At 35.2% G+C, this 19629-nt stretch overlaps 1 protein-coding gene across 6 annotated transcripts in view; it reads left to right on the forward strand.

Moving 5' to 3' along the window:
* Window positions 1–19629, forward strand: part of ORC3 (origin recognition complex subunit 3) — a 70816-nt gene that overhangs the window by 6104 nt on the left and 45083 nt on the right. For 5 of the 6 annotated variants that reach the window (XM_030859470.2, XM_030859468.2, XM_060283999.1 and 2 more), the window contains 9 exons: window positions 955–1052; window positions 2554–2698; window positions 5312–5416; window positions 6393–6544; window positions 7856–7989; window positions 9997–10156; window positions 11608–11721; window positions 15494–15627; window positions 16111–16174. In XM_030859470.2, the coding sequence (XP_030715330.1) occupies window positions 955–1052; window positions 2554–2698; window positions 5312–5416; window positions 6393–6544; window positions 7856–7989; window positions 9997–10156; window positions 11608–11721; window positions 15494–15627; window positions 16111–16174 (1106 nt within the window). The remainder of the gene's footprint in view (window positions 1–954; window positions 1053–2553; window positions 2699–5311; window positions 5417–6392; window positions 6545–7855; window positions 7990–9996; window positions 10157–11607; window positions 11722–15493; window positions 15628–16110; window positions 16175–19629) is intronic. The other variant, XM_060283998.1, reaches the window with a different exon arrangement.

Here is a 19629-nt window from a genome sequence, read left to right on the forward strand (position 1 = left end):
ATAATGTTTGGTGGCGCTGGGAGGAAGCTCTGGATCTGTTTGATGTTAGGATGCACTACAAAGCTCTAACAGTTACAGGAGTTCAGGACTGCCATGGGAGTAGAACTGGATTCAGTAGAACAAAAGAAGTTCAAAAACAGTTTCAAGTGCATATGTAAGTATTCAGACAATAAGGGCATCTGACATGGGTGGGAGAAAGGACGGATTATCCAATAAGTGCATCTCTTTCAAACTGAAAGTTATAACCCACGTGTGCATCATGAAATCAGTTTAGTGGATCTTGATAGTTTTAAAAAACAGAAGAGAAAGCATTTGCTGTCACATGATAACGAGTATTGTTTTATGGGACTTCTGTTTTTGTTTTTCTTAGATTCACGTGTATTGGATTATGATGTAAAATGTGTTCCTTAATATGGATCATGGTTTAAAGTTTGAAAACCATTGCAATAAATAGTGTGTTGATAAATGGCTAATCATTTAGAGGAAGCCATTCAAGAAGGATATAAAATACAGACTAAATAAAAGGCTGCACTAAACTATTTCAGCTAAGCAAAGAATAAGAATAGTAGTAATAAGAATCATTTAATAAAGGAGAGTTCAAAGCAAATATGTGAAGCAAAGTATACAGAGCCTTAGCATAAGAGCAGATAATGAAAATACATTCATATTAAATGTATATACCTCAAACCAAAACCATTAAGAAGTTCAAAAGTAAATGATAGAAATACAGTCAAAAAATTAAAAAGATTTTTAAACTTACAAATGCCATTAATATAGTAAAAATATAAGATATATAAATAAAATTAAATATAAAGGATATTGAATGTTACCTATCCCCAAATATATATATTTTTGATACTTGTAAAAAAAAATTCAACCCATCACTTACTTTGCACAGAGATTTTCTATTATTATGTAAAAAAGAAACTGACTTATTTCCTTCTGTGTTTTTAGAGGACTATTTTAATAAAGGGAAAAATGAGTCTGAGGACAGTAAGCTTCGCTTTGAAACTTACCAGTTGATATGGCAGCAGATGAAATCTGAAACTGAGGTGACTACTTTTTTTTAATAGCTTAACATTTCCTTAATATCATAAATCTCATATTTGTTCCTTCCCATTTTCCTTTCTACCAGTTTATAAGAGTGTTGATGAAATATATGTTATCTTGGTTAAGCGTAATCTGTATATCCTAAAAAAAATAAAAAACCCTTATGTTTCAATTAAGCATAGCTTCAGGTATTGGAACATATGTTTATAATTATCGCTGCTAACGCACAGGCCCTTTACATGTTCTCACAGCTTTCACATGGTGGCACTCCTTTAATTATCCATTCAGTTACACAAGTAAGAAATCAAGCTATTTGTAAGCCACTTCATTCCCTCATCCTCATATTCAGTTACCATGTTCTTTATATTTCAGCCCTGAAAAGTTTCTCCGCTGTAGCAGATTTGTAGATGTAGGGCCAACATTTTGAAGGAACTTGTTTTGTTCGACCAACACAGGATTGTGTTTCCTGTTTTTTAATGCCTTTGGAGGGTTATGCACTTTCCAGTTTGTTACTGCTTCCCACCACTCTCTACTGCTTTACACCTGGCGGCTTTGCCCCTTCATGTATTCCTTAGAACGCTTGAAGTAATTTGGGTTTGTGATTTCTAGTTTAGGAAACCTAAATGGTCATAATAGATTGTCATAGTCTCCTCTTAACTGATGTCCCTGCCTCTGATGTCACACCCTTCTGGTCTGTCATTAGTCCCTATGCCACCATTGGCCAAATCCCATCAGGCAGATCCAGGCTGCAGGGGTTTTCCAGCCCCACTACCAGTACAGCCCCTCCAGTCCCCTCCAATCTGGCCTTCATAGTACTGCCAGGTGAACCCTTCTTAACGTTGATTTAATCATGCCTCTGCTCCAAATCCCTTTAATGGTTCTCCCCACAGTACAAAATCTAAACCGTTTAACATCAAATATATATTTCCTTGGTACAGTCCCTTGAGTATTTGTCCAGCCTTGTTCCTGGCCACTTCTCATGTTCTTATTCTTAGCTATATCTGTGGTTCCCCAGATGTTTTGTGCTTTCTTCCTTGATTGCCTCCTCCACTCCCCATTCCTTCTTAACTTTCTTTCGTCCACCATCACCTCCTGCATCACTTGCTCTAATTCTTTGGCTCAAATATATCACCTGATCAGCTTAAGGTGGATGATCCTACTCTTTGTTCCTATATTATCATAGCACTCTATGCAATGTATTTCAATTTAATTGTAAGTGCTCTAGCTCACTTTTTTCACTTTTTTTAGGGAAGAGACTCTTTCATTTGTAAGGTGGTTAGTAAATGTTTGTTGAATGAATAAATGAGATTCTTTAAGGAGGGAATTCAAAGCACTGCTCACTGGAGATTTATGGAAAAACAATTTTTAATTTCATCTATCTTATAATTATTTTACATGTGATCTTTGGAATTGAAATCATGACAGTTTCCTTTCCCAAACTTGGAAAGATGTATCAGATTACTGCTAAAAATAATTCATAAAGTTTTGTGGGTTTTTTTGTAGCGACTACAAGAGGAATTAAATAAGAACCTGTTTGACAGTCTAATTGAATTTCTTCAGAAGTCTCATTCTGGGTTCCAGAAGAATTCAAGAGACTGGGGCTGTCAAATAAAACTCAGAGAAATTCCAACTGCTGCTCTTGTTCTAGGTACATATGTGTGTGTTTGTTTTTTGTAATAGTGGTTTTGTTGTTGAGAATAGTGGGAATCACCTGTTCTGATAAACTTGTTTTGTCTTTTTCATTTACAGAATTAAACCAGTTAAAGTTTGCATACTTCCAAAACGAATAAAAGTTCCTTATACTGACCATACATCTGTAAATTAAAAGAAATTGATTTAGGGTTAGTTAGTACCCTCCTCACCTTTTTGTCAGAAAAATGAAGGGGAAATATATTTGTGTTACTCTTTCTTCCTTAGTTATTTGAATCTGAGATTTGAATTCAGTAATAAAGAAACTACCAGTATGTTGATAGATACAATTTTTATACTTTATCATATCTTCAATGAAATTACTCTGTGACCTTAATTTTATTTCCCTGTGCTTATTTTTTCAATCTTGGATTGTTTTGTAATGTTGTATTAATATTAATGGTGTGAAGGGGGTTTGGATGAACTATATATAAGTTGCTTTCAGATCGTAGATTGTAAACTTTTTACATACTTAAGTATCCATCATTAATATCCCATTTTAACCAAACATCTGGATTGCATGATAATGGAAAAAATTTCTTTGGAATATTAGCAAATTTTCTTCATTCCTTCTGAAAGGAAAGTTGGATTTATTTGGATTCCAAACATACTCTTCATTGTATTTCCAATTTGGAGTTGTTTATTCAAGGTTTTTATACTAGTGAGCTCTGAGATAAGAAATTAATTCTGTTGTTTAATACTGCCTCTAATACTGTTCAATACCTAAATCGTATTCCTGATATTCAGGGCAGTACTTCTCAAACCTTAATGATACCTACAGATAACCTCCAGGGGATCTTAGTAAATAGAGATTTTCGTTAATAGGTCTAGGGTGGGGCTGGAAACTGCATTTCTAACAGGCTTCCAGGTAATGCCCATATTGCCAATCCCAGGATCCCTCTGAGTAACAAGACTCCAGGGAATGATTTTTATAATGCTGTGGACCAGCTTTTCAGTGCAGCCTGCCACTTAATTTCAAACCCCTTCCATTTATGGATGAGAAACTGAGGCCCAGTGATGGCTGGCTTGTACTGTTGGGTGCTTTGTTTCTCTCCCGCCAGGTTACAGCAATTGGAAGTAGAGTGGGGGAAACACTGTCAAGAGGGAGGGCCTGATAGATTGTTGTGAGATAACTGTTTAAATCCCTTCTCTGCCTGCTGTCATAAGGAGAAAAGAAGCTAATGGAAATCATAAGTTTCAAAGTCAGTGGTCTGAGGAGAACATTTTTCCAGTTGAAGACATTGTTGATAATCTTATTTTCAATAGGCAAATCCATTGTTTTAAGGAACATAGTGTTAAATAGCTAATAAAGTCTGTCAGTGAAAGACAAGAGAAGCCAATATTTTTATTAAACTCCCAAATTTGTTCAGTGATGCAGTATCACATTCCTAGACCATAATGCGTGCTAAATACCATTTTGATATCTGTACTCAAAGAATACTTATACAGTTACACAGTTATACATTTTCTGTTTTCAAAAACGTATATATGTCCATTTTAAAATAGCCCGCCTGCATTTTTATTTGTCTCCTAGAAAAAAAATTTGCTTACTGGTGGTCTGGAAGATTCTGAACCTTTTCTTTTCCTTCCAAGCACTTGAAGTTTTTGTTGTTGTTGTTGAATTTTTGAATTTTATTTTATTTTTTTATACAGCAGGTTCTTATTAGTTATCCATTTTATACATATTAGTGTATACATGTCAATCCCAATCTCCCAGTTCATCCCACCACCACCCCCTCCCCGCCACTTTCCCCCCTTTGTGCCATACGTTTGTTCTCTGCATCTGTGTCTCTTATTTCTGCCCTGCAAACCGGTTCATCTGTACCATTTTTCTAGGTTCCACATATATACATTAAAATACGATATTCCAAGCAGTTGAAGTTTTATAGTAGCAAGTCTCAAGCAGTTTCAAGATGTCTGCTGCTGGCACTAAAGCACTTTCTAAGCACCAAAGCACTTTCTAGAAGTCACAGATTGTGACATTAGGGAAGGTATCAGTGAATAGAATTTTTTCCAAAGTAGTGGGGAAATTTCCACTCAACTCTGATACCTGCATGCAGAGCACTAAAACTGATTTGTGGAAATGAGAACCAGGGATTCAGTAAATACTTAAAGGACTTGAAGTTTTAATTTGTTTTTAGACTCTTCCCCTAGTATACACTTACCTTTTGTATTTACTACTAAGATCATTAATAGAATTGCTATTAATGATTGGATTCTTCTCAGTTGTTAAGTCAGGGTCACAGTAAGGCCCTTGTTTTTGAATGATTATTTTAAAGAGCTCTTTATGAATTTGAAATTGCTTTTAAAATGTTTTCAAGGGTCAACTACACATCCCCAGTAGATTTTTTTAAAAAAGTCGTGCTAAATACCTTTCCTGATAAGTATAGTGTGTGCCTCTATATGTATCTTTTTAATGGAGAGCTCTTCATTTATGCAGTATGTTTTCTTAGTTTCTATTATTAATCATGTTTTTAAAATATTTTAACTTATGACATGTTAAATGGCTTTTCTTGTTGTTAAATTATTAATGATAAAAATGATGGTGTAATATTGATTTATTATCCCATAGGTGTGAATGTAACAGATCATGATTTAACATTCAGAAGTCTAACAGAAGTCCTTCAGAATAATGTTACTCCATACGTAGTTTCATTGCAAGCTAAAGATTGCCCAGGTGAAGTATAAATAATATAACAACCTTGATGAGATGTTACATATCTCTTCCGTCCGTCCATCTCTCTAGCTTTCTTTATCCTTTTTTATTTGCGGGAGGAGCATGGCACTACATTTTTGGCAGGCTGAGGTTTAATGCCTCTGGCGTAATCTTGACTATTGTAGGATTCTGCCGCTTTAGTTTATTCTGGCCCCACCCCTACCAATCAGCTTCACCTCCAGTAATAGTCCAGGCACTCACAAGATGTTTTCTGAACCCAGTAAAATTTTAATAAGTTTAATAAGCTGAGGATCTCTTATTTAGCCCAACAGAGAAGAGACTACATACATAGGCTCATATATACAGCCTCAAATCATCTTATTATCCCACTTTGAAAGGCCACCGTGGTAAAAAGCAGTCCATTGCCTAGAGCTAATCTTGGGTATCTGGAGCCATTAAATCATAAAGGATGTAGACACTAATAGAGTAAAATGTGCTTAGATTTGGGCTGATACAAGGGCTTTAAGTGCTTATATTTATGTTCATATTCATAAACTGTTTGGAATTAAGTAAAAGCCCTTAGGGCATCTTTAAAAATGACTGTAAGGAAGAGTTGTAATCAGTAAAATAGCTTATGTAAATAACACTGTCGATGTCATCTTAGGGGTCTTAAAAACCTTTTGCTGTCCAGTGTAATTTAAATACATATTATTCCTAATATAATTTATAGTTTTCATGTTTGCACATTTGTTTAGGTAACACTTTTATTACAGACAATAAACATAAACTTTGGCCTAGTGTTAGTCTGAATGAATGAAATTAAAATATTAGGGAGAGGATACTAATGAACCTCAATAGTTAATATGTTAAATGTTACATTAGGTTAAGTGTAGAAAAACACATTCTACCCAAATAGTGTAATATACTGATCAAGAAGTTTCAGGTGTTTTAGATGTGTTTTAATGGGATATGCTTTCTTGTGTTTTATGTTCTGCAGATATGAAACATTTTTTGCAAAAGCTGGCCTCACAGTTGATGGACTGCAATGTAGACGTGCAATCCAAAGAGAAAGAAAGTGTTCAGGTCACCCAGAAAAAGATACATTATTCAATGGATTCTCTTTCCACTTGGTATATGAGTGTCACACAGGTAAATGTAAACTGACAATTTTTTGCCAGGAAATTGGCATATGATTGAAGAGGTCTGGAATTATAGTAAACATAGTACTGTTTTGTTCTAATAAGGATACGTTTATGTGGCACTTGCTGTTAATTTAATAGAAGCTACTTATTTTTCCTAAGGCTACTAGAATTTAGAAATTTTCTTTTATCAGTATGTAGCCTAATTCCTGGGAGGTGTTTAGGGTCTTACGAGGCCATTTTATTTGTGGGAGAATGTCATCTAATGACAAAACAGCATCAGGAATTTGTTCTGCTGGAGATTCTATCTCTATCTTTAATGTCTTTATCTTTAACATATTATCTCTTAGGTTCAGTATTTACTTTGGTGCAGTAGAACCATGCTTTCAGTACCCACTGTCGACTTAGTTTGATGAGGAATTGTCATATACACACACACACACACACATATATAATATATATGTAAATCTCCTTTGTTCCATATTTAGAATTCTTGAGGAATAAATGCTCTGTAAGTAAAGTATGTTTAACAAGCAAATACATAAATAGAAGTCTCATTCTACCATGACAGTCTCTGGTGAAACTAAATAACCTAGATGATTCATGGATAACTGCACCATAAAACCACAGCCTTAGTTTATGATGCTGTGTAGCCAGATAGTATGGGAAAAGTTACTGTGGTGACATTTTCTGCAGAATGTATTTGCTGAAGTCATCGTAAGTGAAGTTTATTTTGCTTTATATAGGGACTAAACTGGGTCTAATGCTTACCATAATATCTTAATTTGATCCACAGTTTTAGATTTTTCTAGAAATCAAATACTGCCTGCAATTTAGGTCAGAAATCTTTAAAAGATTGGGATTGGACCAGATGACATTTAAGATGCTTTTCAACTTGAAATTTCATAATAGTAGAGCAGCATGTAGTGTTATTCATTACAGTTTTTAATGAAAAGTACTGGTTCTCACTCCAAAGCAAAGCAAAATATAACATTGTACTAACAGAAAATCAATTTTATAGAAAATACTCTCGTCTCCCCATGCTTTTCCTGTCATTTTCTCAGATAGCAGAAAATATAAATATTTCATATGAATTATAGATTTTACTGAACTTTTTTCTTCTTGGTTATTATTCCCATGTCAGACACAGAAAGAGTCTGCTAATAACTGTTGAAATGAATTTCTCTTTATTATGTGGGAGAAATAAAAGAAACAATGTTACTGTGAAATATGATGGAAGATATATCAACTTGTGGCATTATAACATTGTTTGGGTAGTAAAGTTTACTTTTAACTCCTTCTTTCCACAATGGCTTAAAAGAAGACTGACGTAAAAATGCCAAGAAAAAAGAGGACTCCTCTTAGCCAATGGCAGTCTCCTCCTGTTGTGCTTATCTTAAAGGATATGGAAAGCTTCACCACAAAAGTACTCCAAGACTTTATAATTATCAGCAGGTAGATGGCATATCTTCTGGCTTTTTTTGCAAAATTCTTCTTATTAAGAAAACATACAACTTTAATCAAAAAGCAACCTTTTGCAGAGAAAATGAGTAGCAGTTTACCCCTCATTTTAATACTAATGGATTGAAACCAGGATGATTTCAAATTCCTTATAAAATTGAATGTTTGAACACCTCCTATACGATTTTCATTTGCTTTTTGATCCAAAAATGAGAATCAAAAGTTAACCAGTTTTTAATTAGAATGATAAGGCAGTATAAAGTGTAGTTTCTCTCACCAAAGTTGTCTGTTTCGTACTTGCCCGCTAGATGGATGAACTACTCCAGGTTGAGACATTTTTGTCATGTCTTATTTTCTGATACCTGTCCACCCTTAGAAGCTCTGAGTTACATATGGCTCTACTGAGCAAGAATGTTTTTTTAAATAACATTATTTTATATGGTATTTCTAATGAGAAACTACTTTTATGATCTTATTGGGTCTTCAAGGAAATCCTGTGAGACTTGGAATTGAAGTAAAAACCCATTTTTTACAAGTTTTATTTATTTATTTGTTTATTTTTGGCTGTGTTGGGTCTCTGTTGCAGTGCGCGGGCTTCTTATTGCGGGGGCTTCTCGTTGCGGAGCATGGGCTGTAGGTACACAGGCTTCAGTAGTTGCAGCACACGGGCTCAGTAGTTGTGGCTCATGGGCTCTAGAGCACAGGCTCGGTAGTTGTGGCTCATGGGCTTAGCTGCTCCGCGGCATGTAGGATCTTCCCAGACCAGGGATCGAACCCGTGTCCCCTGCACTGGCAGGCGGATTCTCAACCAGTGTGCCACCAGGGAAGCCCTAAATAACCCTATTAAAAAACCCAGTGACATGCTTTTCCCATGGTACATTTTTTACAATATAAATTAATTTGGTTTCTTCTGTATGTTAACTTGCTTAATAGTTATGGCTACATTTGCCTAAAGTTGTACTGTGTGATAATCTAATAATAATTCCTACTTTGATAGTCTTTTTCTTCCCCATTTGAAACTAAGATTTCCAGATCCTAAGACTTTTCTTAATGCTAACACTGAACTGATTAACATGCTGAAAAAATGCACAATACAGAATAGTGACAGAAAAGCTGTGCTTTTTTGGAACTCAGACTTGTGACTACTTTTACCATCAAAAGTAAGAAAGAAGAACTTAAACAGTAAGATAGTTCAGATACTTCAGTACTATGAAAGTAAAACTGCATACAGCTAGAATACTGAAAAGCAATAGCTAATAAGAGGGAACAAGCAAAATTATCAGCTACGATACGGAGGGCTCTGACCTATAATAGCCCTCAGGGGTATTGATGTTTTACTCTGTGGAAGTCATTTATGTTCATATTGGTAATGCTAAGAATAAATCATGTTCAATAAGTTTGAGTTAAGACTGTGGGGAAAGAATGTAATATTTTTTTAATGATGTCCATTAAAAATATCTTACCTATTTGTAAGAAAAGTTTTCTAAAGCTTAGCTGTTATGCTGGGGTGGCATAGTGTCTGTTAGAAACGTCCATAAATAGAATAAGTTACCTTGAAAATTAGTGACCTTCATGTTACTGAACTCTTAAAGCATAGTCTAGATGTCTCACTGTGAGGAAGACTGTAGGTAGGGCTCAAACTTTGGGCGAGAGGATGAATAGAGGATGAATAGCATCTAACGCCTCTTCTAACACTTATTTTTGTATAACCTTAGAGGGAAGCAGTTGATCTCTCTGGACCACTATGTTCTTATTGCTAAAATGAGAGGATCTATTAATAGATTGATTTCAGAGCTAGAATGTCTGGGAAATAACTATTTCTGTGTTACTGTAACAGAGGAAAATGAGTGACCTAAAAATTTTTATTATTTAGAATGATCTTCCTTAGCAATGTCTTATAAAGTAGGCCTGAAAATAAAGGTGGTCTTATTTTAAACCATGGTGTATTGAAATATATTTGCTAAAGACATTCCACTTTTGCATCTTCCTTTGAAATACTAGTCAGCATCTACATGAATTTCCACTAATACTCATTTTTGGGATCGCCACGTCTCCTGTTGTCGTCCATCGGATGCTTCCTCATGCAGTATCATCTCTATTGTGTATAGAACTATTCCAGTCTTTGTCTTGCAAGGAGCACCTGACTACAGTACTTGATAAGGTAAAAAGAAAAAATGTTACCAGTGAAATAGGATGAAACGAAAACTGCCATGGACAGTTTATAAATGTTAGTGATAAATTTCTCAGTATGATATTGTATATATTACTTCACATATTTTAATATTTTTATTTAATGATTTTCTCATGTATAGTATTACCTCTTCACTTAAAATATAAGCTTTATGAAAAGAATGATCATATCTTTCTATATCTACCTACCTATTTATCTATCAACCAGTCATTACTCAATAGAAACTTACAGGTTTTTAAAATAAATTTTTGCAGAATTTAATGACTTCCTAGTAACAATAACAATGTTTTCACCCTTACATTTTTTTTTTTTTTTTTTTTTGCGGTATGCGGGCCTCTCACTGTTGTGGCCTCTCCCGTTGCGGAGCAACAGGCTCCGGACGCGCAGGCTCAGCGGCCATGGCTCACAGGCCCAGCCGCTCCGTGGCATGTGGGATCTTCCTGGACCGGGGCACGAACCCGTGTCCCCTGCATCGGTAGGCAGACTCTCAACCACTGCACCACCAGGGAAGCCCCACCCTTACATTTTATATTAAATGATTTGAAGTTTTTCATGGACTCTTTCCTGTCATACTGCTCGTGACAAAAAGTAAATACCAACGCCTTCCCAGACCTTACCTCTATGTTTCTACCTAAGTGGAAATACTGTTCTTTAGTAGTGACCTTCCATGAACTGTTGCTAAACTCACCTCCTTGAAGATGTCCTTTGTGCTGCTCTGTAAGGTAAACTAACGACCACCTTCCACTTATTTAGTAACCACTTCTGCATTTTTTTCCCTTAAAGGTGGTAGCCACTGACTTTAGGGAAATTTTTTCCAGCTACAGTACTTAAAGTTGCTAGGTTGTTTCCAAATTCAGTTGGCCTTCTATCACTCTGTTTCTGTTTGAAAAGCCTAGTATGACTTTTTGTTTTCAGATGTAAAATCTTCAGTGTAGGCCATTGAAATGCAAATTCAGCTATTTAATATTTTTTAAATAGACACCTGTTAATTTGGGGTTTCTCATTCAACAGTACATAATGTGTTGTTACTCTTCGTTAATGTGCATCAATATGGATGAAAAAGAAATTTAACAACAAGAATTGCCAAAGCCTACAGTTTCTTCAGTGGCTTCTGTTGGGAGAAAAGAGTTTGTATAGATGATATTTTTTAATAGAATTTTTTAAAATTAGGAATTGAATGAAGGATGATGGATATCTGTGATTCTGAAGATATAGTATGAATAGCTTCTTTTGTTGTTGTTACTGTTGTATAAGTTTATTTAAAATTTTGGTTGATATCTGACCTAAAAAAATCTAGCTACTAGTATAGCTTTCATAGGTACTGTGTTTTGGTATCATTCGTTGCCTCATTATTTATACTTGATATTTATGAAGAGGGAAGACTAACCAGGAATATGTCCTGCCTCCCTTTTCTCTTTCAGCTACTTCTTACAACTCAATTTCCGTTTAAACTAAGTGAAAAAGTGTTGCAGGTTCTGACCAACATCTTTTTGTATCATGATTTCTCAATCCAAAACTTTATAAAAGGACTTCAGGTAAGAAGACACTAATGGGTTTGAAAATTCGCAAGCTGATTCTAAATAATTTGCATGTTATTTCAGACTGACTTTTTAGTGTGATAATTGGGCATTTTAAATGGCAAAATCTGAATAAGTAAGTTCAAGTTATATTATTCTAGATTCTATGGTTCCTTTGTTACTTTGCAGCAAAATGTAGAAAATACGTTAATTAGAATATCAAAAATGGAAAAAGACCTCTCCATTCCAGTGATTCTTAACCATTTGGGGGTGAGGAGGAAGGGGCCTTTATTTTTGAGAATCTGATGAATGCTAATGGACTTTCTACCTAGGAAATGCTATATATAAGGGGTCAGCAAACTTTTTCTCTAAAGGGCTAGATATTAAATATTTTTGGCTTTGCATGCTACATGTGGTCTCTGTTGAAAGTCTTGTTACTTTTTTTAGTTTTTATTTTTTTTGTGTGGTATGCGGGCCTCTGACTGCTGTGGCCTCTCCCGTTGTGGAGCACAGGCTCCGGACGCGCAGGCTCAGCGGCCATGGCTCACGGGCCCAGCTGCTCCGCGGCATGTGGGATCCTCCCGGACCGGGGCACGAACCCGTGTCCCCTGCATCGGCAGGCGGACTCTCAACCACTGCGCCACCAGGAAAGCCCTTGTTATTTTTTTAAAATAACCCTTTATAAAGGTATAAAAATAATTTGTAGTTCCTGGACCACACAAAAATAGGCTATGGGCTCTAGTTTGCTGTGCCCTGCACATATGTGTGTGTGTTCATTTATATTTATTCCTATATATTGTGAATGGATTTTCACTAAAGTTTCATAAATTTCAAGAAGAAAATTCATGAACTTAGCTTCATAACACCTAATCTAAAAAAGGACTCCATTCTCCAGTTGTTTCAAAGTCGGTAGTATTTCCTTCTTTTGGCAACTACCTAAAATAACTTAGCAAAGTATAGTCGTGAACACATGCCAGTTGTCAGGTTCATGAAAACCTATGTATTAGTAACCTTCAGTACAAAAGTGCAATATGGTAATACCTCATGTTTGTGTAGTGCCTTGAAGATAATAAATTATTTCTCATATGTGTTCTTCCTCTACATTAAACACTATAGTATTTTATTACATAAGAGTAAGCTGTTATGGCTAATATGTGTCATTTTTTTCAACTTAGACTTTTTAAAAAGAGTATTTTGAAGCAAGAAAATATTATTTACCTTAGCAATATGGAAAATTAAATGAAATTGAGATGTAACTTTCTAATTTATTTCTCTCATTCATTTCATTTTACTCATTTGTTTATTTACTCATGAGTGTTTATCACGGGTCTACTCTAAGTCAAGCACTAAGCTGAGCCCTGGAGATACAGAGGACCAAGAAATCTCTGTCTTCAAATTGCTTATTTAGTGAAGCAGGCAGAAGAGTAGAATGGCGGTTACTGTTCTGAGTAGTCAGTGCTGTTAAAGAAACATGCCTGGGCGTCCATAGGAGAACAGAAGTGTATCCTAAGGAACAGGAGCTAGCTGGGTCAAAATTGGAAAGGCCCCAGTAGAGGGAGAGACCTCTGTTAGAGGGCTACTGCAGTTACCTAGATAAGATACAACAGGGGCGAAACAGGTAGTGATAGTGGGACTAGGGAGAAGGAAACAGATTTGAAGATGAGATAGAATCTTGTTACTCGGTGGATGATAGGGTGAGTAAGAGAGGAGCATCTTACAGACACACAGGTTCTAGCTTGGCAAATAGTTTGGAGGTTGGTACCCTTTATTAAGTGTACATGCTAAAGTAAACAGCCAGTTTGTCAGAAAAGGATGAGTTTCTTTTTATGTATGGTAAGTTTAGGGCATGTGGGATATAAAGGTTTGGTACCCAGGAGAAAGATCTGGACTAGAAATATTTAGGATTTATCATTAAAAGGTGATGGTTGAAGCTGTGTAATGAGGATGAAGTCACCTAGAGTGGGGAAAGGACCAGGAGTAGAGCCCTAATGCAAGCTGACTGTGTGAGCAACAGAAAAGGAGACTAAAAACAACAAGGAAAACCAATAGAGGGGAGAGATCACTGAAGTTAAAGGAAAAGAAAATATAAACTGTAGGCTCAAATACCATTGAGAAAGTGAGTGAAGAAAAGCATATTAACCAGATTACTTAATCTTTCTGTTTCTCAGTTTTCTCATCTGTAAAATGAAGGGATCTGATTAGATGATTTTATAGGTTCCTGATAATTTTTTTATGCTAGGCATTTTGCTGAGTATTAACATTGCTTCATTAATATGTATTATTCTCAGTTTTGCACTTGGAGAAACAAAAGCTTAGGTTAAGTAGCTTGGCCAAGGTCACACAGCTAATAAGTGGCAGAGTCTTTAGACCCCATTTGTCTAGTTTTCCTAATCATCAATGGGAAATATGTGTAAGTTTTTACTTCTCTGTAGAAGGTGCAGTAGGGCATATACATTCGGTATATGGTTGAGTCCTTCCCTTATTAGGTGCATATGTTAACCAACTTGTTAATTGACCCAAATATTGGGAACACACTTGGACCGAATACTTAAGTGTTACTGGGTTCTTGTCCTGTCTGTAGCTCTGCTGTAACTCATGTGACTTAGTCCCTTTCCTCCTCCCCAGCAAGTCCGTTATCGTGTTTGGTCTTTACTTTTCTCATGTTTAAAAAGTAGTGTTAACATTGGAATAAATATTATCACATTAATATAATTGGAAATATATAAGTAAGAAATAAGATCATGTTGATACGTGCAAAAATACTTCAGCACCTGGCATGAACAGTTGCTTTCTATTTTGTACTTGTTTCTAAGTTAGGCTGGCCCTTTGCCTTATAGCCTTATTTTGGTGGATGGACTATTTTGGACTATTTTGGAGGATTTCCTCTTGCCTTGGATATCTGGTCTTCAGCTCTACAGGCTCAGAAATTCATTATCAGTTTACCCAGGAAGGATCAAGCTCAAATACCTTAAGACTGATATATAAGCTAGCATGTTAATTTATTAATTTGTGATGCGGAATGCTATTTTCCAGGGACCAGGGTGTGTTTTGTCCACTATCTAGGGAACTGTCTCTTTGGTACAAGGTATCTGGAAAAACCAAACTGGTCATGAGAAGCTTGCTTAGATTCAGAGCTTTTAACATGTGGATAGTCTTGTGAAATATATCTTACAAATTATGGTAGGATCTGGAAAATTAATCACCCTTGTACTGCAGAGACCACAGCATTCTAGACTGGAATACATGTATCTACCAGATACTGTACCATCTTTTCCTCCATGAAATAAAACTAAATTTAAAAAGATATATTTTCTTTGGACGTCCCTCATTTTTCATATTGTTTTTTATCAGTAGGCAAAATTTCTGCTATTGTAGCATTTTTATTTATTTAGCAGACCAGTTTTTACACTGATTCTAGATTGGTATTTTCTTATGAGTATTTGAGCATCTGTTAGGCTATTAGTTCACACCACAGTCACATCCTCACCACATTTACTGTTATTGTAAATGAGTTGCTCCTGCAGATAGCTAAGTTATTTATATTAGTTTCTTTTAGTTTCTACTTCAGACATTACAATTTTCTGACCTTGTCGACAAAATTGGAGTCTTAAAATATTCAAAGTATATAGCCATTTGTGCATTATTTGCATTGCTATTGTGACATTATTAAATATAATAGTGCCGTAAATATTTTTGCTGTTTAAAAAAAACCTTAAAATTGAGCAAATGTAGGACAAAAGATTTACTGTCAAAATACAGCAAATATATTTAATTTTCACATTTCTTTCAGCTTTCTCTATTAGAACATTTCTATTCCCAGCCCCTCAGTGTTCTGTGCTGTAATCTCCCAGAAGCCAAGAGAAGAATAAATTTTTTATCAGATAATCAATGTGAAAACATCCGACGTCTTCCATCGTTTAGGAGGTAAAAAGAGAAGTACATATTTAACACATCTTATAAAAGAGTTTGGGGCAAAATAAGGGATCTCAGACCCAGTTATGTTTGAAGTGGGTAGAGGGAAAAATAACTTCTTTGTTTAGAGCAAAATAAAACACTTTTGTTTTTAATTGAGACATTTCTTTGCTGGATTTGAACACTTGGCATAAAGAAAAATATTTTTACAAGGAGACATAATTTGCAGGTTCTCCAGAGTCACTTTTTATAAATAACATTTCCTATTTCTGGAGTTTATGGCTTTTGTTTATTATTAGACCCCTAGACTGTGAAATGCAGCTGATTTAAGGAGTTAAAAATGACCGTAAACCATGACTGTCATCTTGAACTTATGTTTGAGAAGAAATAAAAGAATGTGGCCGCCAATCTACATAGTTCTTTCTTTCCATATACTATTCAAATATTTAGAATTCTAATTTTCTCTTTTTGTGTATGGGATGGTAAAAATTTTAGGTACGTGGAAAAGCAAGCTTCAGAAAAGCAAGTTGCACTGTTGACCAATGAGAGATTTTTGAAGGTAGGAATATGGATATATTTGTTTCAGTGTTATTCTCTTTTTCTTCTTCATGGAAAAGAACACACACATAAAATTTATTGAGTTAATTTTATTTAAAAAAATTCGTACATCCTAATATGCTTTGCACAATGAAGTATTGGATCTTGATAATTGTATAGGAATGTGACTATTAAAGTTGACACAAAACTTCAGTTCTAAAAGGAAGACTTTTTTTTTAAATCAAGTAATAAAACTGGCACATGAGGTTTCTCCTGTGGTCTATTTTGAAAACACTTGCAGATCTCAGCTTTCTTTCCACTTAGCAGTTTTGGAATCTGTAGGCGGTCTCATTTTAGTGTTCTTGTAAAGGCTGTCATAAATAAAAACACATAGAAGCCATGCAGCTTAGAGACCCACTGCTAAGTGGGTATTGATTTGATTTGAAAAAAATGTCATTACATATTGATAATATAGTGCCGGGAAAGAAGTAATGAGCTTAGAAAATGATGAGTTAGCCATACAACATAGGGAATATCAAAAGAGGAAGTTTTTTTTTCCTTCTAAAATAAATAATACTTGGACATGGTACATAATTCAAAAGGCAAAGTTAATATACAGTGAAAAGACTCCCTTCCACCTTTGTTCTCCAACTACCCACTTACCCTCCCTGGATACAGCCAGTGTTACTAGTTTCTTACGTATTATTCTAGACATATCTCCACATATACAAGTAATTATATATATTTTGGGGATTTACTCCTCTGTCTTACAGAAGATAAGTATATATACTATTCTGTACCTTGTTTTGTTTTGCACTTAATCTTGGAAATCATTTTATATCAGTACTAAAGAGTGGCATTGTATTATTATTTTTGTAGATTACCTTTTTTTGTTGTGTTATAGTTGATATACAATATTATATAAGTTTCAGGTGTACACCATACAGTGATTCACAATTTTTAAAGGCTATACTCCGTTTATAGTTATTATAAAATATTGGCCATATTCCCTGTTTTGTACAATATACCCTAGTAGCTTATTTATTTTATACATAGTAGTTTGTACCTCTTAATCCCCTACCCCTGTCCTGCCCTTACCCGCTACCCTTACCCTACTGGTAACCGTATCTGTGAGTCTGTTTCTTTTTTGTTATATTCACGAGTTTGTTTTATTTTTTAGATTCTACATAAGTGATATCATACAGTATTTGTCTTTGTCAGACATATTTCACTCAGCATAATACCCTCCAAGTCGATCCATGTTGTTGCAAATGGTAAAATTTCATTCTTTCTTATGGCTGAGTAGGTATTCCCACTGTATGTATATTCACCACATCTTCTTTATCCAGTCATCTGTTGATGGACACTTAGGTGCCAGTATATTGGCAATTGTAAATAATGCTGCTATGAACATTGGGTGCATGTATCTTTTCAAATTAGTGTTTTTGGTTTTTTCCGATATATATCCAGGAGTGGAATTGCTGGGTCATATGGTAGTACTATTTTTAGTTTTTTGAGAACCCTCCATACTGCTTTCCACAGTGGCTGAACCAATTTACATTCCCACCAACAGTGTACGAGGTGGTTAGCTTTTCTCCACATCCTTGCCAACATTTGTGTTCTTTTTGATGATAGACATTCTGATAGGTGTGAGGTGATATCTCATTGTGGTTTTGATTTTCATTTTCTGGATGATTAGCAATGTTGAACGTCTTTGCATGTGCCTGTTGGCTACCTGCATTTCCTCTTTGGAAAAATGTCTATTCAGTTCTGCCCATTTTTTAATCAGGTTGTTCGTTTTTTGAAGTTGAGTTATGTGAGCTGTTTATATATGCTGGATATTAATCCCTTATCAGTAATATAATTTGCAAATATTTACTCCCATTCAGTAAGTTGTCTTTTTATTTTGTTGATGGTTTCCTTTGCTGTGCAAAAGATTTTAAGTTTAATTAGGTCCCATTTGTTTATTTTTGCTTTTGTTTCCTTTGCCTTAGGAGACGGATCCAAACAAATATTGCTGCGAATTGTCAGAGTGTTCTGCCTATGTGTTCTTCTAGGAGTTTTATGGGTTTCAGTCTTACATTTAGGTCTTTAATCCGTTTTGAGTTTATTTTTGTATGTGGTGTTATAGAATGTTCTAGTTTTATTCTTTTACATGTAGTTATAAGAGTGGCATCATATTTTATTGAATGAATTTACCTTCATTTATTTAACAAGTCCCTTACAATTAGAATGCATAATGTCACACTTATTTTCATACTCTTTATAACTTTTTAAGGAAAAAGTTATTAGAAAATTGTAATAAAATTAAGATGAGATTGAAGTTAAGCCCTAGTGCTCTGTGGGTTTTACTGATACAAACTATTTTCAAATTTTGAATAAAAGAATATTAGTTCCTAGAGGGCATGTGTTCTATATAGGTAAATACTAATTTACCTCCTTTTTTTTAAATAAATTTATTTATTTTTGGCTGCATTGGGTCTTCATTGCTGCACGCAACGAATTATGGCATACATAATTACAATGGAGAATGGCTTTTATTAAATGTTATTTCTGAGGCAGAATCCACACTGAGCCATAATATATAATCACTTCTAGATTGGGTTTAATAATCATTTTAATAATCTCTGTAATCTTTTCAGAGCAGTATAGGAAGTCTTCAAACCCTATTTCAGTAGAGAAGAAACTTAAGAACCAGTGGGAGAGGATGTGTGCATGTTTATTGAGTTTTTCAAGATTAGGTAGATTAGCTCTGTGCTGAGTCAGCTAGTTGCCAAGGGCATTTTCTGCTAGAACTTTCTGTCAAGAGTATTTTCAGAAGCCAGGAATAGATTTTTTTTTAATTAATTAATTTTATTTATTTATTTTTGGCTGTGTTGGGTCTTCATTGCTGTGCAGGCTTTCTCTAGTTGCGGTGAGCAGGGGCTACTCTTCCTTGGGTGCATGGGCTTCTCATTGCGGTGGCTTCTTTTGTTACAGAGCACGGGCTCTAGGCACGCGGGCTTCAGTAGTTGTGGTGCGCGGGCTCTAGAGTGCAGGCTCGGTACTTGTGGCGCACGGGCTTAGTTGCTCCATGGCATGTGGGATCTTCTTGGAACAGGGCTCGAACCGTGTCCCCTGAGTTGGCAGGCAGATTCTTAACCACTGTGCCACCAGGGAAGTCCTAAGGAATAGATTTTTAAAGAGTACCTTTAACCATTGAGATAACAAAGGGAGAGAATGTCTAGGCTGGTCTGTTACAGAAATAGCCTGACATTTAGCTTTGCTTTTCTGTAACTTTTTGTGTATTTTCTAAGCATTTATTTACGCTGTGCTTGTATTTGTTGCACTTATCAGCCCTGTTTGTTATTATCCTTGCTGTATTCATTTTGGGATCACATATTTGATCATTTAGAGGCATATTTTCTTGAGACTTACATAGTAAGAAATATGAAGGAGCACAAAGATTTGTACCCTTAACCTGAAAAAGTCATCTGC

This window comes from Globicephala melas, chromosome 14 (genome assembly GCF_963455315.2).
Source record: "Globicephala melas chromosome 14, mGloMel1.2, whole genome shotgun sequence".
NCBI lineage: Eukaryota > Metazoa > Chordata > Mammalia > Artiodactyla > Delphinidae > Globicephala > Globicephala melas.